Source organism: Ahaetulla prasina, chromosome 1 (genome assembly GCF_028640845.1).
Source record: "Ahaetulla prasina isolate Xishuangbanna chromosome 1, ASM2864084v1, whole genome shotgun sequence".
Taxonomy (NCBI): Eukaryota; Metazoa; Chordata; class Lepidosauria; order Squamata; family Colubridae; genus Ahaetulla; species Ahaetulla prasina.
Window position 1 is genome coordinate 57,288,507 of NC_080539.1, and position 24,511 is coordinate 57,313,017.

General features: G+C 38.2%; 1 protein-coding gene across 8 annotated transcripts in view; it reads left to right on the forward strand.

The window, feature by feature from the left end:
* The first annotated feature begins 2,162 nt into the window (after nucleotides 1-2,162).
* Nucleotides 2,163-24,511, forward strand: part of PROX1 (prospero homeobox 1) — a 74,530-nt gene continuing 52,181 nt past the window's right edge. For 5 of the 8 annotated variants that reach the window (XR_009152969.1, XM_058165389.1, XM_058165394.1 and 2 more), the window contains exons 1-3: nucleotides 2,163-2,550; nucleotides 11,161-12,951; nucleotides 23,944-24,052. Coding sequence is in view for 7 of the 8 variants with exons in the window: in XM_058165389.1 (XP_058021372.1) it covers nucleotides 11,228-12,951; nucleotides 23,944-24,052 (1,833 nt within the window). In the remaining variant the exon portion in view is untranslated. Of the gene's footprint in view, nucleotides 2,551-2,649; nucleotides 2,873-3,211; nucleotides 4,540-6,961; nucleotides 8,708-11,160; nucleotides 12,952-23,943; nucleotides 24,053-24,511 lie in introns of those variants that run through there. The other 3 variants (XM_058165391.1, XM_058165393.1, XM_058165392.1) reach the window with 3 other exon arrangements.

A 24,511-nucleotide genomic window follows, 5' to 3' on the forward strand; every position in this document is an offset into this window, starting at 1 on the left:
GTGAAGTTTTATAGAACGAGGGCTTGTGCAGAATTAATAATAACAGCAATCCTAATAGCGCCAGAAATATGGTAGCGAGGTATTAAAACATGGAGTTTTCTTTCAGGCGTGGCAGACTGTTGAATGCGCCCTCCAAGTCCCTTAAATGTACCTTATTAAAAACATCCAAACAAACTTCTATCTCGGTATGATTTTATTTTATTTTTTTAATGGAGGCCCCAACTCATGCGGATGCAGTCGAGATTTTAAAGTCTATATTTGTAAATGTTTTACATAGTCATTTATCTATACCGAGAAAAAAAGGAACCGTGTTTCTTGAATGAGTATTCAAATCCAAAGAATCCATCGCCGTGCCCTTACCTTTCCCCCAACGATTAAACCCCCCTACTCTAATCTGGCACCTTCTGGACAGCCGCTCTTCTCCTGTGCTTGAGGCGCCTGTTCTTAAATATATCTTCCTTCTTTTTTCTCTTTTAAAGACAATTTGTAATGTTCTTTTTTAAGAAGAAGGAAGCGACGAGTTAGTTGAAGAAAACGTTTCTAATAGAAGAGTGAGGTGTGACCATACTTCATAAATTGGAAGCGTTGCAGGAATTTATTTATTTTTTTGAAAAAAAGAATTACACTCCTTGATGTTTCTGATATCTTTGGGGAAAGATACTGCCAATTTCCACCTTCTAATAATTTAAAACAGAAATTAAGCTTTTGATGACCTGCGGAAATCCACTGCTCTAAACTTTAGATGGATGTACATTAAAGAACGCGCTTGTAATAAACAGGAATAAAGCTGTACTTAGGAGCAATTTAAGACTGAACATGCCTTAAGAAGTAGAACTTGTTATGTGCGGGTCGTGAGGGAACCACGCTGAATTTAGGTGCAGAAGATAGCGAATTTCTCTTTAAAGTTTTGAAGTGGGTTTGTTAGCAAAGGCGACCAGGTATAATAAGATAATTGGCGTTGTCTACACCCTTCAGAGCCTTCCGAACCTAAAGTAATAAGGATCTAGGGCTACAAACAGATGAGATAGACACACGCCGGAAGAAAGACGTTTTTATACGCCCATGATTTCAAGGGGCCTTTTAATATTGATAAGTAAACGGTTTTCTTATAACGCGAGGGCTACTGACTGATCAGCCCCACTGACGGCTGCCTGCGTGCGCCCCGAATACCTTGACTTCGCGCAGCGCCACCCTCCCTCTCCGCAGCCCTAGCAAGACCGCACCGTCCGGTCCACCAGTTTTAACGGCACTCAAAAGAAGAAGAAAAAAAGATCTTTAAATCAGATTTATTCAAGGGAGAAGACATTCATGTCATCTTAAAACCTTACTCCCGGTGTGGGACAGTTCACAGAAACCTTGAATAGACCCTCGCATAATTCATACGCGCAATTTTCTGCAGGGCGAACGGGTTGCGCTCCGGAGCTGATCCTTTCGCTCTTAACCGGCGGTGGCAGCCTGGAGCGCAAATTGTTGGCGATAGCGGCCAAGCGCTCATCTAAGACTTAAGAGGTGAAGCCCTTTTGGAGTCAAGCTCGACTTCTGTTTATTTCTGGGTATGCAAGTGGGGTCGTTTACACGAGAGAGAGAGAGAGAGAGAGAGAGAGAGACAGGCAGACCACACGCGCGCGCGTACACACACGCGATGCCTAGAAAGATCGCGCGCCGGGATGCTTCTCCCATGTTTTCGGCCACTTGATTTTTGTTGTGGTTGTGGTTGATGGTGGTGGGTCGAGCTTTCACAGACCACCCCCCAACCTACCACCACTACCAGGTGTTGGCGTACAGCAACTGAACCGCCCGGTAAAGTTGAATTCCGAACTGAGCGCAAATAACTGCCAAGGTCATCTTCCCCCAAATTTGGTGATGAAGTTTCCTTCCCATCAGCAAATTAGGGGGGGGCGGTGCGGGATGGAGAAAGGGGGTAGGGGGAATGCGAGGGGGGGGAACAGGGATTCAGTTTCTCCTCCTCTCTCTCTCTCTCTCCCCCCCCTCTCTCTTCCCCCCCCCCACTACTCCTCCCAAGTTCTGCGCTCGCTATCCCCCTTGAATCCGAAGGAGCTTCCCGATTGGGCGCTGGGCCTAGGCACGTCACTCAGACCGTGACGTGTAGTCTTCCTGTTTCCTTCAGCTGTGTCTTAAAGTAAATCTTGTTGTGGTGCGGAGCCCTCAGCTCAGCGAGGCTGCTCTGCTGCTTGCAGAAAGAAAAGACAATTACAGCCTGGGAGAGAAGAGCGCCGCAGAAGAGCTGGTTCTCCTCCCCTCTCCTCTTTCTCGCTCTCTCTCTGTCTCTCGTAGCCTTTCTCTCCCACTCATTACCCCCCTCCCTCCCTCTCCCTCTCTCTCTCTCTGTCTGTCTCTCTCTCTCGCACGCGGGCACTCTTGCTTTCACCCTCCCTTGTCCAGTTGCAATATTCATCAGCAGCCAGATTATCAAGGCGATCTGAGCATTTGTATGAGCGCGTTTTTCTCTCTTTCTTTTCTTTCTCTCTAACCAGCAAGGGTGGGGGGGACAAAGAGAGAGGGACTCAGTTTCTTCGCCTTTGGAACTGAGTAAGTACCTTTTTCTCCCTGCCCTTCTCTTGCTTTCTCTTTTGGGGAGGGGGGAGGAGATATTCTTGACACGGAGAAGGGCTTGTTTGAAATACTGCTTCGGGGGGGGGGCGAGTGGTGGGTTTCCCCCCCCCTTTTCGTCTTTGGATACCATCCCGCCCCCCGGCTTCTCTCTCCACATTTCCTTTCCCCGGATTCTCCCTTCTGCTGAGTTTGTGACCGGAGTAAGATTGTTAGACTAAAAAAAAAAGCCGGCAGATGGTCCATATTCCGAAGCTTCATGGGAACCATCACAATAGTTTGGTCGGTGTGAAAGGACAAGGTTGGTGCGAAAAATGTCTTCTCGACCCTCTCTTGAGACTGTCTTTCTTCTTCCTTTTCTCTTCTCCCCAGTCTTTATTGATCCTTTGTGTTATTATAGTTTAAAGTTGAGAAAATAGCTTAGTTGTAGGTGAAGTCCTGAGGTTTCTTTCCTATTTTTTCTACCTCTCCCCTTTCTCACTCCCCCCCCCACCCCCCCGCAATCGGTTCTTTCTCAACTCCCCAAGTCCGGCCTTTCTTCTTCGTATTGTGTCGCTGCCTTTTTCTTTTTGTCTTCTCTGATTTGCTTATTATTTGCATGTCCCTGACTACTTCTCTCTCTCTCTCTGTCTCTCTCTCCCTCCCTGCCTTTCTCTCTCCTCTCTCTAAATTAGCGCTGGAGAGCAGTTTAGAAACCACACGCACCAGGCATATTTGAACACCCTCTTTTTGATCTACCCAAGGGCTAGGAGAAGAGTTGCGGAAAGAAGCTGTTTAGGGGGAATGGGTGGCGGGACGCATGGGAAGTTTTGAGGCCAGGTTGTTGGGTTTGGTTATACCCCGTCACTTTTCTGTGAAAGCGCCTTTTCCCTGAACCCATAGAGATTTTATTCTGGATCCAATAAATATGTATATGATTGGTGGGGGGGATACAGTGGGGAACGCGAGTAGAGATTGGGGCTGCTTTATCCCAAGGAAGATTGTTGAGGCGTGCGCTGTATCCTCCATTCATTAGAATTGTTTGAGGTTTGTGGAGCGGCTGCCCCGCTTGCCCCACTTTGCCCCGTCTGCGGGTGATGCGCGCATCGTGGTGGATCCCGATTGAGGCCAGGTTTAAAATGAGCCGCGCAGTCTTCGGTGGGATTTACTTGAGTCCCGACTCCCTACCGACGCCAAGGAGCTCAGTCTTCGGGATTCTTCTGATTTCTTTCAACGGTTTAATACCGAAGGGAGGGGGGTCACCTCGGGGTCCCTCGATTTACAGCTAGTTCCTTCCAGAGTTATGCCGCTGACCTGAAGCGAGGTGCTTGCAGACTTAAGCAGGAGACAGCAGACAGCCTGCCCTGCCCTCATCCTAATGCTGCAGTGAGATGAAAAAGGGGTCCTTGCCACCAGAAGCCTAATGATGGGACACCGGGGTTCCATCCCCCCCCCCTTCTCCAAAAGCTTTAGATTAACTTGTGAGATTAGGTCCACTTCGTGCACAAACTCAATACGACAAAGATAGAGCCCCCCTGCCTCTCTCTCTCCACACACCCCTCCCGCCTTTCCAGAGACGACCTTTCTTCCCAGCTCTGGTGCCCACGGGAAGAGCTGCTCTACGTCTCTCTCCGTGCGCGAACTAACTTTCAGCGCGCAGTGCAAAAGTTGCTAGTCCAAGTGCCGGCTAGAATGGAAAGCTGGTCTCCCTTCTCAGGAACTTCGGCGGGCGGGCGAAGGGTGTTTCCGGAGAAGGCAGAGGAAAGGAGTGGGAGAGATAAACCGGTTGTAAAACGGCGAGCGAACATCGGTTTGGGCTATAAAGCTGTTGTTGTTAACAGCCCCCGGTGGCCTCTTCTAAACAAGGGCGGACGGGAGAAGCGGGGGAACCGTTCGTGCGCTTCTCTCTGGCTCCGCCTGACAAAGCTCCAGCGTTGAAGTTGTACAAGGGGCGCTCGGCTCTAAGTGCGCATGGGCAGTGTCGGACAGGTGTGTTGTGTCAAGAAAGACAGGTGCAAGTTTCCCTCTGTTGAGCCCGAGTACAACGTCTATTTATGAATTTATGGCGCTTTGTTTGGAGATGGTCGGGCTCAGGGAGGAAGGAAGGAAGCCCAGAGCTCTTTTGTTAGCTGGATTTCTTGAGGGCTGCAAAGCAGGTTGTTTTCACTGGGAATTTCCAAAAGAGCACAGAAAAAAGATTTTTAAAAAAACAACAACACCCCCCAAAATCTGGCTCCTTTTGCTCTGTGTGATGTGTAAGGCAGTGAGTGTGGGGGAAGTAAACCGGTGAATGGCTGTTCTGCCTCTTATCTGCTGATTCCACTGGTAGTTTGGTAAAATCATTTGCTGTGGCAATTGGAGCATTGTTCTGGGTACCTTTATTTGGAGCAAATAGCACTGAATTTCATCTGTAAGTTACCGGACCCCTTGTTTGAAATGAAATATTTCCCCAAGTTAAATAGGAATTACTTTGTGGAGTAAGGCACCCACCTAGCCCCCAATTGAAACTATTTAACATCCTAACCCTATTCACCTTTCCACAGAAATTAAGCCCTTCAAAATTCTATAGGGGCCTATTCAAAGAATGAATTATGTGTGTGCTTCTTTGGGAACAATGTCCACTGAATTGGGCTGGAGGTTATTTCTGAATGTATTTAAGACTGGGCCTTATGTCTTAATCAAGATGAAAAACAGTAAGTATGATACAAGGAACCTAGGCAAGTTTTGACACATTTGACACAAGAATATGTCAACCTGCTGTCACGGTACAAACAGAACCTGTGATATATTTTTGTGTAATGGATGAGAAATTGTGAACAGGCACCATTAAAGGTGACATTCTCATCTATCAAAGATAAAATGCTCTTTTTCTTTTTTTAAAAAAAACCTCTTTTTCTCTCCTTCAAACTGACGCATGACTGAATTTGCAAGTCTTTGGTCTGCACTGGAATCTGCATGCTTAGAGATGACAGTCTAAATGCAGACATATGTGAACCTGTCATTTCTTTAATTTAATGCCATCTGCTAGGTTAGTGGGGATATGAGAAATACACATATTTACTGCTAGTTTTTTTTTTAATGGAAAGCATTGTTTTTAATACTTCTTTCCACTGTTTTGGCAGGCTTAATACATTTTAATATTAATCTAGTCTGCAAATGAATTTGCACGTGGCCCTATATTCTTTGTTTCTTGACTTGTTCTTTGCTAACTCTGCCATCGAGCATTTCATGTGGTTCCCGTAAGGCCCTTTCTGTCACTCATTTCATTGCTTTCCCTTCCGAAACTTAGTTTTTCCCCAATAAAAAGTATTAAGTATTTGACATCTCATATTTTAAAAAGATAAGCTTTTTTTTTTAAAAAAAAAAAGCCATACAATTTACACTTTGTTACTAATTTAGGATTAAATTATATTAACATTAGACATTACCTTGTACAACCTGTTTAACATTATTGTTTAATATGTAACTTTCTGCACTTTAATATGGGAAAGAGAATGCTCTCCTGCCACTGCAAATTGCTTTAATGATCAGTTCAAAATTAAATTGGCATCTCTCAGGTGGCTGGGTCTTGATAGTGAGGATTTCTGTAGCGAATTTCAGTGTTCAAAGTATTTGATCATGGATTACTTGACTGTGTTCCATTGCATGCTAGAGTAAGTTCTCAAGTATGTGCTGTGGATGAATTGATTCAGTCTTCTGATTGGATGTCCCATAACCTTAGGGAGGAGGGGAAAAGTGTAGGGTGACCTTAGGTTAGGAATGATCTATGAACAGTTGTATATAGTTGTTGATTTTGGTAGTAATTTTTTTTTCATGTTACATTAAAATGTTGGATTGCTAGAAAAAAAATATTATTTTATATATTTCTGATACTAATTGGGTAAATTGTGGATGCATTTATCCAGGAGAAGTTTTGCCAATGTCTTCCAAAGCCAATAAGATAGAACTCATTGTAGTCATCAAGGCATACATACCTATGTAGGAGGGAGAGAATGCAAAATATCTCACAGCAGCTTTTCAATACCATGCCGGATTGGCCTCCCTGTGCCAATGATGCTAAACAGTTGTCTAATTTCTTTGTGTGTGTGTTTTTAAAAAATATCATAATGATGTTTGTGTTATAACAGACATTTACATTTTTATATAATGTTATAATTTTTTTAAAAAAAAATCAGTGGTAGAAAAATCAGCTTTACTTCTAAATTCCATCACAATGCTTCAGAAGGCTATATAATTCTATTGTATGGGTAGTGAAGCTATGCAAATTTTACATATCCATGCTTTGCACTTCTCTGAAATGCAGCAAAAATATTTTATACTTCCAAGTAAGTCAGTGCAATGTAATGGACTTAAGTTTTACAATTGATATGGATTGCTGACATCATTTAATGTGTTTCATCCAATCTTGTTGGATGAAAAATGTTGTTTAATTTAAAAAATTCAATCTTATATATATATATTTAAGAATTTGAGGATGTCATTTAATTTCTCTACTTGCGTATGGCATGCAGTGCTGTGTGCAATGAAGGAGAAAGGGTAGCTGCATTCTATGAGAAGAACTAACAATTTTAAAATTTGCAGTTTCGCTTTGAAAAGTTCATTGCTGTTTTTCACAATCAGCAGGTTATATCAATTTGGACTTTAAAAATTGTATTAGAAATTCTTCCTATAAAAAGTACTTCTTTTTCCCTGGTATTTTTTTCTGGGAATTGCCATTCTACCTATTTTAGGTTATCTTTTTTTTTTTGAATCAATCTACATTGTACCAGTGGAAAAGCAGTTTAGCAAAAATACACTATATACAGTATAATTGCTTTACTGTAGTATCACCTAAAACAATATAACCCATGTGTACTATGTATTTAAGATATGGAGGACTGAAATGCCTTCTGAAATAGACTGTTTGTACTTGTGAGCAATGGGTATTTTTGTATACATATGTGTGATAATATTTGCTGCTCATATCTTTTGCAATGTGTATGTTTGATGGGGTGTGGTGGACTGGGAATTCAGTGGAATAGAGGAGAGGGTTGATTTCAGAAGTGCTAGTTATTATCCAAGTTTAGAGAATATTTTTTTTTATTACATCGTGTAGTTATCAGAAACTATAAAAACAGGGTATTTATGTCGTACCTCTCAGCAACTTTGAAAAACTGAGTGCTTTTGAAGTCCTATATAAGTTGAAGGCTCAAATAATGAAAGCTTGGCAGAGAGGGACTTGTCAAGAATAACTTAAAATGTACAAAGCTCAAACCAGTAAACTAATCAACGATATTTATGCGAACCATAATGAAAGCTAAAATTTAAATGACTTCTGAATTACCTCTGAACAAGAAATAAATCAAGCTGAGCAGATTTGCTTTCCTCTAAATTGGACAGGAGCACACTTTCTAATTCAATGACCAGTTTACCCTTCTGCATATGTATTTTTTTCCACATACCTAGTAGGAAAATCTCACCACAATCCTAGCCAAAGATCTGATTCTTGATGACTCAGAATCTTAGATTTTTCTGCAGCATTCTCTTTCCCTCAGAATGTTAATGCATTCTGGCACTTTTCAAATCCAGGGGCATATTTTCAGCCCCGTTAAAAACATAACATAAAATAATTATTTAAGTTCAGAAGGCAAAATATAAAGTTTGTCATATAAGGAGATAGCGTGAGTGTCGGCGGGAATCAAGGTAACATGAGGAAAGTAGAGGACCAACTAACACGTATCATTTATAAGCAATACTCCAATGATAGTCTGGCCTTCTCTCCTGGTATCTCCACTGTAAGCAAAGATGTAGAAGAAAAATGAATTCTTTGGATTATAGATCCGTGGCATTGACCTTATGATGTTTCTCAATTCAACATTTTATGAGCTTTGCAGACATCCTATGCCTCATTCCACCTTTAAATGAAATACAATAAAAGGAGAAAGAAATTAGGAACGAATTTTTTTAAAGCATATTGGGAATACTGTGTTATACATCAGAGGTCCATTGAAATCTGAAGTTCAGATTAAAATTTGTATTGCTCTTGCTTTTCCTTTCTGCTAATATCTTTATGTCCCTTCTAAAATGATGCACTTTCATTAATGCACCCCAACAACAAGCAACCTCTTTGAGACTTAGAGTGATGACGGATTTTGAAAGTAGAGGCAGACCTCAGAAGGTATTTACATCAGCATATAATGACAGGCTACAAATCTTTCCTATGTAAGGGACTTTCACCCTGCACATTTTTTTTTTGCCTTTTATTTATGGGCAAGGTTATTTAGTTGTAATTAACCTAGAAGCCAAAAAAATGACTTTCTGTTGTGAAGTGGAATGTTCCCATTAAATTAAACGAAGCAGCATATATCTGAAAATACACTGATACTTGTTTATACACAAAGGATCTGAACTAGATCCATAATCATGCGAAATAAACAGAGGGGGGGGGGAAGGCCACTGCCACCGAGTAGTGAAATTCCTTTTATCTCACAGGGAATTGGAATCATTTAATTTCTCACATAATTCCATGTATGACATGATACAATAAGGTATCTTTTTAATTATTCTAATTATTAAATATTGGATCTTTAGGTCTTTATGTAAATCCAGTTCTATTATATAATCTGAGACTGAGTATTTTTTTTATCTCAGTGGAAACAATATATGAGGAAACACCGCATAAGATTGCTGTGGTGAAACTGAATTTATACTAAGATGCCAATCAGATATGTTTGACCCAAAGTTATACTTGCTATTGCAAAATTCCGTATATGTGTTTGTGTTTCTTAATAGCAGTTCTGAGTATAACTACTAACAACTGTGTAGCCTCCTGAGGAGTACACTGCAAATTTTTTTTTAAAAATGTAGTTGAATAGTCCAAAGCTTGTACAGCATTTCTTAAGAATTATTTTATAACCTCCAAAATAACTGAATGATTGCATAGCCTTCACATGATAAACAAACAGATACAGGTTTCATTCTAAAAGTTTTTGTAGGGTTTTATTTTTATTTTTTTTACTGTTACACTTACAAACCCAGGCTATACACGCTGATAGCGTAGATTATTTCAGGCTGAAATTATGCTTATTTGCATGGATAGTCATTCTTTAAAAGCAGCTACAGATGCAGTCCTAGGGAGCACGTAGATGTTTTTACAGGTGAACCGAAACAGATGGGAACAGATCCAAAAGTCTGAATGCTGCCTTTGGCAAGATACCCTATTATTGTGGAAACTGTGCACTGTTAAGCTAATGTGGAGTTTAATATTAGATAAACATAGTATGGGAAAAATTAATATTACATTGGTATAGTTTTCAACTTGAAGGTACCGGAAGACGTCTGTAATGCTTCATATGCCATGTGAGTTTAGCATCATAGTTAATAAGTCATGAATGATGTCAAGAGCCTATTCTAAAATGCAAGGAAATGTGTTATCAGCCTTCCTTTTTAAATTCTGTATTCCCGGGAAACAATGATGGTTCCTATAAAAGAAAATATATCTTCCTTTCTCACGCTTTTGCTTGATGTTGCTTTCTTTCATCTCAGTTTCTTTCCTTCAGAATCACTCTCTCTTTCTCTTTCTCTCACTCTCTCCCCCCACCTTTTTTAATGCATGTGTGTGTGTGTGTGTGTGTGTGTGTGTGTGTGCGTGCGTGTGTGTGCTTTGCAGGAAATAAGGTTTTGTATGAGTACCATGTTGCATGAAATAATTATTTCAATAAGTCACCTGAGATATTATCTTGGGAAGTTGATGTAAGGGACAATGACACAGTGCTGAGAATGCCTTGTTTCTACTTCATGCAAAGAACTTGATGCCACATATCATAGCTTATGAAATGGGAAAATATCTCAAGGATGATAAATTCTGCCCCCACCCACCCCATCTTATCCCTTTCTGGAATGTTTAAAATGATGTCATGGGAATTATATGTTTTTGAAACTCCTATTTTTACTGCAAAATGCGGTATGACATGTATTTTATAATCAAAATGTAAATTCCTTCTTAAATAGTTTTCTTATAATGATTTCTAAGGTTTGTATCATCCTTTTTAACATGTGTGTCTATAGGTATGCACACTGCACCTGCTCATACTTACAGATATACTGGAACACACTTATAAAATTAAACCAAATTTCTGGTTTTAATCTCAAATCTGTTTTGCAACTAAATTTGATTTTTTTAAAGCCCAAATTATATATGATATCCTTACCTAAGAAACGAGACCTACTTTTATTTTATTTTGTGACATTATTTCAAACCCTAAATTTAATCAATTGGTTGTCAGTGTCTGTGTTCTTCTAATCTACTGTTTAGGTTTTTTTTTTTCCTAAAGATAAACAGTATTATTTTAGGCATTTGTGCAAAGAACCATATATTACTGGTGCTTAAGCAGTTTTTCCTCTTTCCTCTTTTTTTTTTTTTTAAAAAAAAATCTTAATCCATCTTAAACCAGTGGAGCAGAAATATTTAAAGTGTTTCATTTCAAGCAGAGTGCATAATAAATTGCAATAATTGTAATGTGCCATAAATCCCAGAGCCTATGCATTTTGCATTTGATTCAGGATAGAGGTCAGGAAATTTGGAGAAATTTAAAGAAAATGATTCATCAGTCCTTTTGTTCTGTTGGCCAGGGTCCCAGGATTCTTGAGCTGTGCCCAGCTGACAAGCTTTTGAAGATGGCACAATAACTGTTCAGTGATGCCTGACCATGACAGCACAGCCCTCTTAAGTAGGCAGACCAAGAGAAGAAGAGTTGACATTGGAGTGAAACGGACGGTAGGGACAGCATCTGCCTTTTTTGCAAAGGCGAGAGCATCGTTTTTTAGTGCCATGAATCCCCAAGGTTCCGAGCAGGATGTGGAGTATTCAGTGGTGCAGCATGCAGATGGGGAGAAGTCAAATGTGCTTCGCAAGCTGCTGAAGAGGGCAAACTCCTATGAAGATGCCATGATGCCTTTTCCAGGAGCAACTATAATTTCCCAGCTGTTGAAAAATAACATGAACAAAAATGGTGGCAACGAGCCCAGCTTTCAAGCGAGTGGCCTCTCCAGCACAGGCTCAGAAGTACATCAGGAGGATGTGTGCAGCAACTCTTCAAGAGACAGCCCCCAAGAGTGTCTTTCTCCATTTGGCAGACCCACGATGAGCCAGTTTGATATGGATCGGTTATGCGATGAGCACCTGAGAGCTAAGCGTGCCCGGGTTGAGAATATCATTCGAGGGATGAGCCATTCCCCAAGTGTGGCATTAAGGGGCAATGAAAATGAAAGAGAGATGGCTCCACAGTCTGTGAGTCCCCGAGAAAGTTACAGAGAAAATAAGCGCAAGCAAAAGCTGCCTCAACAGCAGCAACAGAGTTTCCAGCAGCTGGTTTCAGCTAGGAAAGAACAGAAGCGAGAGGAGCGCAGACAGCTGAAACAGCAGCTGGAGGACATGCAAAAACAGCTGCGCCAGCTTCAGGAAAAGTTCTACCAAATCTATGACAGCACAGATTCTGAAAATGACGAAGATGCTGGTAACCTCTCCGAAGACAGCCTGCATTCGGAAACACTGGATGTCAGGGCGAGAGATTCTGTGGGGAGGTCAGATAATGAAATGTGTGAATTGGACCCGGGGCAATTTATTGATCGTGCAAGAGCTCTGATTAGAGAACAGGAGATAGCGGAGAACAAACCCAGAAAAGATGGCCCCAAAGAAAAAGATCATGGGCCCAACTCTTTTCATCCAGAAGGCAAGCACTTAGCTGAGACGCTAAAGCAGGAATTGAACACTGCCATGTCTCAGGTTGTGGACACTGTGGTCAAGATTTTCTCTTCAAAGCCTGTACGTCAACTTCCTCAGGTCTTCCCACCTCTTCAGATCCCCCAAGCAAGATTTGCTGTCAATGGGGAGAACCACAATTTCCACACAGCAAACCAGCGCCTCCAGTGCTTTGGGGACATCATCATTCCAAACCCACTAGATACCTTTGGGAATGTGCCACTGTCTAATTCCACAGACCAAACAGAAGCACTACCCCTAGTTGTCCGCAAAAATTCATCAGACCAGCCTGCCTCTGCCCCACCTCCTGGCAGCCATCATGCTGCTCTCCATCAATCTCCACTGTCTGCCACCACGGGGTTCACTTCATCTTCGTTTCGTCATCCCTTTCCTCTGCCCCTTATGGCGTACCCATTTCAGAACCCCTTAGCCGCTCCTTCTGCCTCCTTCCCTGGGAAAGACAGAGCCTCCCCAGAATCCTTAGATTTAACAAGAGAGACCACAAGTCTGAGGACCAAGATGTCATCACATCATATGAACCATCACCCTTGTTCACCAGCACATCCTCCTAGCACTGCAGAAAGCCTTTCAATATCTCTCATCAAGTCTGAGTGTGGTGACCTTCAAGATATTTCCGAAATCTCACCTTATTCTGGGAGTGCCATATCCTTTACAATACATAGCCCATATTCTGCATGTTGATATGCCTTTATTTGGTAATGGGTACTAATAACTACTAATGTTGGGAGAGCAATAGGTGGGCATAACACCCATTATTTTTAACCTGTTATTTTTTTTATTATAATTCCCGTTCTATAATCAATGAAGATGTTTATTACTGAATCTCATCCATTTGTCTTTTGATGCAGTTTTAAATGGTTCCTTCTGAAGATAATCTTTCCTAAAATGCTTGACTTTAATCATGCTAAAGAGGTTGACAAAGTTCCAATCTAAGGCAGAATGACTTTGGCTTTTAAGAAGTAGGAAAAATACACAATTATTACATATTAAACAAAACCACAGCCATAAAACAGGAGAAATTTAATGGAAAAGAAATATCCATCCCCATAAAATTTTGTTCTGTTAACATGTATGTTTTATAGCATTTGCTTAGAAAGCAAATTTGGGAGCTGATTGAGAGCCATGACTTTTGAGATGCAATATCCCTGATTCCTTCTGTTTTAATTACGTCTGATCTATTGAATCTATTGGCTACCAAAGATCAATTAATCTGTGCAGAACATCCTGCAAACTCAACCTGCCTGAAGGCAAAATATCAATCTAAATAAACTGAATCTCTTGGTACTCTTGGTAAGTGCTTCAGCTGCTTGTATAAATTGTCCCACAGTCTAAAACTTGTATTTGCAAGCATTGCCATATATGTTTAAATAACCTCTGTGCTAATTTAGTGGTCTCCAAAAACCTATAGATAATTTTATATAACGCATATTAAGCGGTCAAGGCTTGCTAATACTGTAGTGTAACTTTTTGCTTTTCTTTTTAAAAAATGCTGCTTTCCATTAATGCAGCTTTGTAAACTCTTCTTTTTTCCTCACTACCATTAATAAAATAGTGGCAAAATTAGTTGTAGTGCTCTCAAATAATTTCTCGAATTCTGGTGGTCATCTGCAGATACGATCTTTACTAGATTTTCCCATACAGTATTTATGTTGTGCCTACTGAAATCTATAAGTCCTACTTCAGAGTAGACAGCCACCTAATTTCATGATTAAATAAAGATATATTTTTTTTTTTGAAAAGGAACCTTTCAAGTTGAAAGAAACATTTCACGTATTGATTGCTATGCTCCACACAAATGCTTCAAAACTTGAAAAATTATTTGGCAGTTTGGATGGGTGATGGTGAATGGGAGGCAAACTTATTTCAGGTGATATTCAAAATCCAATATATAATCTTCATAGTATTTTTAAAAAAACACAACCGCTTCTTAATATAAGGCCAATATTTCTTCTCTCCAAATAAATGAGTGAAGCATTTGAAAATCTTGTATACATTTTTCAGGTGGATATAAAAAAAGTGACACCAAACAAAATAAAGATATAAGTATTGATGCATTTAAGCTATATCAAATCCTTTTCCCTGTCATCGCCGCCCCCCCCCCCCCCGCAAGTCCTGTTCTCAGCTCCTGTGCAGCTGCTGGGTATGCATGGTTAACCTCTGCTCAGCCATACACAGAAAATCTTTTGTCCTAATATACAAAAAGCAAATCATTTGGCAAAGCTTGAGAGCACAATTAGATATAGAACTTCAGCTGGATTAATCTTATAGGGCACATCTTTTTCTTTTCCTCATCCTTAAAATTGTCCTCAATTGTGAAAGCTTTAAATAATATTTTATAAAAAGAACCCTGTGCATACTATGTCTCTTTTATCACAAGGATGCTAAAAGAAGACACATATGTGTCACTGGATCATTGGCATTCCAATTAATTCATGTTCAATTGGAAGGAATTCTCTGCCATTCAAAGGGACATACTTCTAAGAAATATGTTCAGAATTGGGACCCCCCCCTTGTTTTTTTTAGCTTAGTCCTATCTATGCATCCAACTCACTTCCCAATATAGTCAAATGTGTTAGATAAATCTGATCTTTCCATAGACAGTCTTAATATAGGCTCAAGAAGTCTTGAAATAAAGGCAAACTTCATCAATCTGAGATTACAACTGAGAGAGAATTAAATACAGTGGCTGGTTTCAATAAGCTGGAAAAAAAGCCATAAGTAAATGATGATATACCTTCATTATAAAGGAATATTAACAGTACTGGTGCACTACTTAAGAAAGTAGTGACATCTGATGAATCAAGAGTTTAGGCACTTTTCTGCATAATAAAAAGAATATTTAACAAAGCATAGATTGACTTACAGAATGATAAATATTTAGTGTTTCAGAAAGTAGCGGCAGTAGACTGATTTGGGCTTCAAAGATAACTAACCTTGACTCTAGTTAACAGGGAATACCAAAAGTATATTATAGATAGACTAAGAAAGCAAAAAAATCATCCTGGTTTAAAATAAAACAAAACAAAACAAAACAAAACAAAACAAAAATTATCCTAGGAACTCATAGTATTCTCTTTTATATATTATTTTAGTGTGTACTTATAATTCCCACTGGAAAATTTGGTCTACAGCACTTTTAATCATTAACACGTTGATCAAGATCAACTAGGAATGGCAAGAAATAGTATCCTTTAATGCCACTTTTAAAAGCTGTTCTTTAGAGATTCAAAAAATTGATAGGTGTCTTGCGCTGACATTGCCACTGCAAAAGTTAGACTAACAATCTTAATGGTAGTGAAGAAAATTAAACAAGAAAACTGAACCAATTTCTTATGTAGAACAATTGGATTCTGAAATGTAATCCTCAGACATATTAACAGAGCAAAAGTAACTACATATTCAACCCAAGATCTGTAATTTAGAGTGCTTACAACAGTAATGGGCAGTAATGGACTTAATCACTTGTCAGAACTGCTTTATTTTATTTTATTTTTTACTAACATTTGAGATCTAAAGAAAGGTATCAAAAATATATATTAAGAATAAAAGAGAAGAATGTTCCCTGACCATGTTTGAAATCTAAAAAAGAATGTTTTCATAACCAGTATTATACTAAAAACAAAGACATCATAAAAGTCTTTTTTTTTTGGTTATCCTGCTTTCTTCATTTGACTTTAGGTGGGAAGATATTTCATTAGCTGTTGTTAAAAGAATTGGGATACAGAGGCTTATGCATATCTACTACTAATCAGAAGCCTTCCTATAGGTCATGATCTACAGTCTGTGAGGAAGCATTCTCCTCTATTGGAGTTTCTGAATTATATATCTTTGCAACTGAATGTTTTCTGAGATTTATATGGGCCTTCCTGGTACATAAATGGTGTTTGAGTGAACAAATAAAAAAAGGATCATTTAATAAACAAAGTCATCCAACATGATTGTGTCAGGATGGGGGGGGGGGAAACATTCCCTATTTCATTTAAGCCAATTGAAGGGATAATTAGGACTAGTTATAGAATTAATTCATTAAACAACCAGGGCTGATTTGGGTCAGCCCCATCTTACATAAATTTGACAAACTTTGGCTTTTTGTCACAGTGAAGTTCTCAAGAAATAGATTTTAAGATCTACAGTGGTCTGCTCAAAATGAATTCCCAAGAACCTTGTTAAAAAGTCATTAACATTTAACTGTTTATAAAAAAAAAATATGGAACCATATCTCAGTTTTGGGTCCCCACTGATCTACAGACAGATTTATAATTTGAAAATTGAAATTTTTGAAATTGTGGCTTTCCTATCCAAAATCTCATAAAGACCATAGCATAAAATTATCCAGGTAAATAGAGCAACTTCTAAGAAGCTGCAGGCCTCCTTTATCTTGACCCACATCAAGTGTTCATGATTCCAACCGTAGAAGGCACTGGGTAAGGAAATAGGATTCATAACAATGTAGAAGCCATCACTCATTAAAAAGAACACTGATGTTCATTTGAACATTGCCAAAACTTCTGGATAACTGTCCATATTTCTGAAAAAATGTGCGAAGGACAGTTGTGTTAAAAATCAAATTTTTGAAGCCATGTAGCTAAACATCTGGGAGAAATCAAAGTCTGAATTCTACAATAATCATATATCAAATCTCAAGCATGGAAGAGATACTGTATAGTTTGGAAATGGTTGTTGCCTCACAAAGTGCAAATTGAGCTTCCTATCAGAGATTTTATAAGAAATTATCAACCTATCTCTGTTGGCTAAAGTTGAAGCACTAGTGGTTGGGTAACAAGACAGTGCTCCCAACATGCTACTATTTTACTTTTGTAACTTGTCTACTAGAGAATCAATAAAGAAGAACAAATTCAATATTTGGAATGGCCAAGACAGACTTTAGATCTAAACTCCATAGACATGTTTGGATAGGTTCCAAAATGAGAAATACATACTAGAGTACCTTCTAATATGACTAAGTTAATACAGTTTCAGTTAATATGTTTCTGATACATGAATCAGAATTCTTACACTGTAATGTGAACAATTGATCACCAATCACTGGAAGCATTAGATTGCAGCTATTGCAGTTAAAGGCACTGCAGTCCACTACTTAATCTGACTCTACTTTTTTACACCATCACTGCATGGTGGATGATTTTATTTATGAAAGAAATGAAATAAGCACCAACCTTTGGTATTATTTGTTTTCTCAGATTTTCCTTATTAGATAAAAAGGACGAATATGAATCTATGTTAACGCTCAGTGGCAGATATGCAAAAGCTCAGAAAATCCAAAATGAAGAAAAGATTCTTTTTCCACAGATATGAGTATGTATGAGTCGTTCACACAAATTGGTTTATTATATGGACCTAATTACAAAAGTCATTCTTAGCTGTTATTAGTCATTCCAAATAAATAAAGGCTTATAGTGGTAATTATTAAGAATGCAGGGATCCAGGGCTAATGACCATCTCAGTTCCAACTTCTGTCAGTTGACAGGAACATCTTGCAAATCTGATTGTAAATTTACTTTTATATACATTAAATGGCTTTCCAGTAAAATGCAGCCAGTATACAAAATGTTAGTTTGCCTGTTTGCATTCTTATATGTACTGTAGGTCTGCATTGATTAGTAATGAGTTTCCTTAATTTCACAAGGTTTGATTGCATTCTGTAATGCGGTATTGATATAAATAGATCCAAAATTCTTTCCATGGTATATCTGGATTTATTACTTTGCATAGCTTATCTTTTGTTATAATAATACTTTAAAAAAGAAAATGTTTGCTTAGTGCTTTCATGTGTCCAAAGCACTTCATGTGGACTATATAAGTAGAAATAATCCTTATATCAACTTAGTAAAATATATCAGTATTATAACTCTCTGCATTGTATTTTTTTTGAGGGGGGGGAGAGGAGATTAAGACCAAGAGAGAATGGCACGCTTTAAGGCTACTTAATATTGTAAGCTCATGGTAAAGGTGAGTTTTGAATTAAGGATTTTCTGATTCATTGCTCATCCATCTACATATTTTTAATTCTTTGCATTTCTCAAATTCAACTATTACTTCAGTATGACACTTTTGAAGAATAACCATTTTACAGTCTCATTGTCATTTCATCTCTGAGATTATCGTTTATGAAATCCAACTTTAATTTTCAATCATGGAGCTCAGAACAAGCCTATTATCTGTGCAAAAATTCTGTCATGATCTATGACAGTTTGTTCCAACCTTGCCACTTTCCAGATGTGTGGACTTCAACTCCATAATTCTCAGTAGCAGGCGGTGGCCGGAGAATACTGGAAGATGAAGTTTCCAAACTAGTAGAATATCCACATTGGTGAAAATTTATCTATACCATGTTCAGAGCTCTATATTGTATGGAGGATGCAGTGTTAGAGACATAATCTTATTCTTTACCACCCATGAATTCATATCCCCAAATGTATCACACAGAGAGGGATACCAATTGTCTCATAAGGCTATAATTAAAGGCACTTTGAGAATTTGGTATTAAAATTAATATTCCATATTTCTGCAAATAAATATGCAACATAAGGACATTAATAATCACCTGTCTCTATTATTCATCTGAAATTTCCAAAACATGATGTTATAAAATACCGAGCAGATAGTGAAGGACTGTTTTGATCTTGAATTCTGCTGGCTTGGTTACATTTTTAAAAACTTTCTGTACTTATCTATGAAATTTGACAAGAGAAAATGCATAGGATTCCCATGTATTTCTCATCTGGGTCCTTATCAGAAATTTAAATCTTCCATATATCCATCAAAAGTTGTAGGAATGTCCTAGAACTTTTAGAACAGGTGTTATATTAAAATAAAATAAAAAATGACGCAGCTCACAATCTTATTCATCCGGCAATCTTGCAGATCCCTCTTGAAGTAATATATCTTTAAAAGCATTGTATTTTCAATGAGGCTGCAATTATTTCTAAAATATTTATTTTATTTTTATTTATTTTATTTGCATTTATATCCCACCCTTCTCCGAAGACTCAGGGCGGCTTACACTATGTCAGGCAGTAGTCTTCATCCATTTGTATACTATATACAAAGTCAACTTATTGCCCCCCAACAATCTGGAATATGAAACTATTTTGTTTTATGACAACTGCCCATTTGTCTGGCTTATTTAAAGGCTTATTCAATAGGAAAGAAAAGCATAAGAGAGATGCGAGACTTTGTTCTTGATCAGGTTTTTGTTCCACTCTGCTTTACATGGTGCATGTGTATTCATGCAGATATATATTCATGCATTTATATATTAAGAGTTTTTTCTTAAGAATAGCAGTTCTTCCCTTTGGAACAGAAAACAGCACATCTCCGTGGAGAAGATACCCAGGATAAGAATGGAAACCAAGTATGTAAAAGCCAAGTTCAGGTTTTGGGAGCAAGAGCCCTTCCTGGTATATCTTGCTTTTACTGTAAAAAAAAATAACCATTATTTTCCTTTTTTTTTTAAGTGAAGGGAGAGAGTTAGCATTCATATGCCACATTAAACAACATAGAAAGATGCACCTGCACCTGCCTCACAGTTCCTGCCTGCTTCATGAATGCATTGTGTATCTTTGCAAACTAAATATGTTTAATCAAATACTGAAGTTTTTATTCAAATTGCCAAAGAAACAGACAGCTAGTTGTTTTACAACATGATCTTCCTTGTCAGGCACCCTCTTTGCATCTCAAGAAAGGTAGCCTTGTTTAGCCTCGGGGTATTTGCATACAGAATATTAAGCCACAACAGTAGATTGTGGGTGTAGTTTTGTTATTGTAATACATCTATTTTTCTTCCCAAGTAAAGACTGTAATCTTTACCTTTGTAGAAAGTAGTTTTTGAACATTGAAAAACTTTGAAAGTCAGGCAGATAATTCCTAAGCAAGATGAGACTGTTTCAGTACAGAGTATTAAGAAGCCATGCTAAGAAGCAGCAACATTTAACAAATGGCAATGCTTTGATCAGGACAGAGTAAAATAAAATGCATGGCTACTATACAGGTAATCCTCAACTCGTGACCACAACTGAGCCCCAAATTTATGTTGTTAAGTGAGAAATTATGTTAAGTGAGTTTTGCCCCATTTTATGACTTTTTCTTACCGTATTTGTTAAGTGTCTCACTGCAGTTTTTAAATTAGTAACCCGCTTGTTAAATTAATCTGGTTTCCCCATTGACTTTGCTTGCCAGAAGGTCGCAAAATGAGATCCCATGACTCCGGGACGCTGCAACTGTCCTAAATGTGAGTCAGTTGTCAAGCATCCAAATGTACATCACGTGACCATGGGGATGCTGCAACGGTCAGAAGTGTGAGAAATGGCCATACGTCACTTTTTTTCAGTGCCATTGTAACTTTGAATGGTCACTAAATGAACTGTTATAAATCCAGGACCACCTGTATGTCATCCAATGCATTTTGATTAAATCAACAGAAGCTTTTTTCTCCAGTATATTATTAATCCTAATCCTAAATACAAACACAATGTCTATAAATTTGGACATGCATTGAATCAAGCAGATAATACATATTGGAGGCACTGGTCTGCTCCTATATTCATATTTCTTTTTCTCTCTCTTTGTGTATCTGTATATGCATGTGTATATTGTGTATGTGTGTGTATGTGCATATATGTATATATATTTGACAGGTAACCTTTGAGAGGGTTTTAAAGGGAAAGGATAAAAATAAAGATCTCTTCTTTTAGCAATTCTGACAAAGAAGCTTCCAGTTGGGGAAAAAAATATTGCCGCATCCTACCCGCATGCTTTATCTCCAAACATCTCAAATCAGGAAGAAATATCTATCTTGCAAAAAAAAAAAAGAGAGAGCTACAAAGATACATATATGTGTCTCCTCCTTCCTTTAATTTTTTTTCTTTTTGCCTGTTCTTCACATCTCCCTTGCTGCTGCTGCTGCTGTTCTAAGCAGAAATACATTATGCTTTGTAAATATATAACAATCAGATCCTCGGGTTGTTTGAACACTGTTTTAGTTCAGCTGCAGTACACGGCTCCTCTGATCTTTTATGTTCCTGAGCAGATGTCTTTCATTAATTTATGGATTTATCATCTTTTCTTTTCTTTACCCCTCCCCCCCTTTTTTTACACCTGGCAGCTGGTTCAGGTTTCAGCAGTTACTGTCTTTTGCATTAGACATACAATTGAATGTCATCTGTCTTCACAAAGCTATGGCAGAGTACTGAGGCAAGCAACATCAGCTGTTGGGGCAGAGCGTGTTTGCCTTCTCTTGGCTTTTTTGTCCTCCCTGCTTTCCTACCTCTTTTCTCTCCCCTCCCCTCCCCTTACCTCCTTAATATTTATTTGTGCTCATTTTCTTTCCTGGCCTTGAATGGAGCTTAGCTCGTGTTCGGTACAGCTGTATGTTTACTGAATCTATTCCATCATGACTCATTGTGCGTGTGTAAGTATCCTGGAAACAGGCAGTGCTTTCTTGGAAGAACGGTTGCTTTTCAGCACAAGCACTTAAAAGGAAAATTAACCAATTGGTCAACTCAGTTTTAGCAAAGGGTCATCTCACTATTGGCCTTTAAGTGTTTTGCTATCTATTTTTAATAGTTGCTATTAGTGAGGCTTTTTAGCAATAATGTCATCTCTGAAACAAAGTATTTTGAAAAACAAACAACCCTCCCCCCAGCAAAATAAGATTGCATTAAAAGTGCTGGGCAAGGTTTTGAAAAGCCAAATATATATACATATATATATTGAATTTGCTCATAACATATATTTTGTGGAATCTTAATAATCCCATAGCATTAAAAGAATTTAGATATGTTTATGATTAGATTATTGAAATGTCTGGGTTCTGATACCCATGGGTCAAATAAAATATACAATTGATTTTGGATCAAACTCTACCATCCTTCTGTTTAATTTACCCTTATAGGCTGGTTTGAGGATATATGGAAAGTAACCTACAGATCAGTCTGGGTTCCTTTCAGGAGAAACAAGATACAAACAAAATAATGAAACAATAACAACAGCCATTACTTCGGTAGGAACCTCTACTGGCAAAGATTATTGAAATGAATGAGAGCCATGTGAGAAAACATTCGTTTTCTTGTGTGCCTGTCATTTGTTAAAATGGATCTGCTTCAGAAAAATTCCCAACAAATGGTTTCCAAGGTTAATTGCCTCACAATTAACTGTTATTTAAGGGTGAGAACATACCGACGTGTATGCACGTGTGTGAATACATTTCCTTTCCCCTCAGTGCAGTTGTGTAATAAAATGGATTCTATTGGAAAACTTTTTATTTGTCCATAACTCGTATTGCTAGTGTAGGTGGTGACAGCTTGCCACTTTTATTTTTTATGTAGATTTTGAGAGATGGCAGAAAGGCATTAATGCTCCTTTAGTTTTCTCTGTCAAGCTAACAGAGGTCCTTTAAACTCTTCTTCTGGCACAAAATGTATGTCCATCATAAGTTATCTTTTTTCAATTTTTGAGCATGGTCTGCAATGTGCTTATGCAAACCAGCAACCTTAAATGGTTGGGGTTTTTTTAAAAAAGAAATTAAGCATTTGCCAACAGAACAAATGAATACAATTTGCATCCACTTCATGTTTCAAAAATTCTACAAACTACTGCTTTTTTTAAAAAAAATTGATCCAAAACAACAACCTAAAAAGAATAAAAAGTTAATTGTGGTGCACTGTAAATTGTATCCGGGAACTTGACAAATATTGCCTTTTAATATTTTTTTTTTCACTGTGTCGTTAGTGAAAGTGCTTCAATTTCTGGATCACTTTGAATTTGTTTGACCTTTCCCTGCCTTGCAGTGTGCTATTTAATAAATGACATATTTATATGTGCATACTGACTGTCTTTAAGGGAGACAGTCTTCCAAGAAGCTACTGGGAGCTATCTTAATTGACCTTGTGGGGCCACGTTGACTTTTGTCATGTGCTTCTTCATTTCTGATACATTATAAAGCCTTTAATTTACAGAGGAAATGGCAGGGCCAGCCTGCTTCACAGATGTGACCAAAACTGCCCTAGCACAGAGTACACAAAAGAGTGCCAAGAAGCAGTAAGGGGGGGCGGGGAGGGAGGAGCACCAGAATGCCTGGATTGTTATAGTTATTTCCATATTCTCCTGGGAACTCTTTTGATTGTTCAGTTTGCAGACCTGAAAGGTAACAACAGATGACCCCATATACTTTGGTGTATTTCTAGAAGAAAGTTTCTGTTGGTATTTTCTGCATAACGTTCATGTGAACAATGTGATGCGTAAGGAAAAGAAAAGCGTTGTAAGGAAAGAGGAATTCTTACATGCACATATTTGCATATTTGTTTTCCTAGCAACAAATGAACATACATGTTTGCAAATTTTACAATTGAGATATTTCTTCCACCAACTCTTCTTCCCAACAAGAAGGAGAAATCTTATCCATATTTTAATGCTCCAGGAATTGTGCCACTTGAGATCTCTAAGTTATACTGTAGGCTCAGATTCATAATTTTCCCCTTTCTAAGTAATTGCAAATTATGCTAACCAAATACTAATGTAGTAGAAATACAATTATTCCAAAAGAACTTTGTTAGCCCTTAATATTGAGAGCTGTCATTCAAAGCAAATATTTTTCCTTAACTCATTTTGTCCTACATGCAGGAAGGTTTGTCACCAAACCACTTAAAAAAGGCCAAGCTTATGTTCTTTTATACTCGGTACCCAAGTTCCAATATGCTGAAAACCTACTTCTCAGATGTAAAGGTAGGAAATGCCAATTTAATGTTTATTCTCTTCCTATTGATTGCATGTTTGAATTTCTTGAATGCCTATTAATTTTCATTTAATTATGCTAATAAAATATGCTGACAAAGTTTTATAAACTTCCTTCCTTCCTTCCTTCCTTCCTTCCTTCCTTCCTTCCTTCCTTCCTTCCTTCCTTCCTTCCTTCCTTTGATTTACATATGTATTTATGGATTGTACTTTCTTTCTAATGTTTCTCTCTGCCCTCAAATGTGACATGGATATTAGAAAAAAAAAATCAAATGCTAAAAATCTCTACTAGTGGCATGAGCTTACTATCTAAGGGCATTTTGGAGAATAGATTTAAAATTCTCCTTTAACTGTTCCATTGCAGGCATGTTTCTAATATGCTGCTTACATTAGTGCCCACTCTGGAGATCCCTTTTTCTTCTATCAAAAAAGGAATGCAACATTGAAATT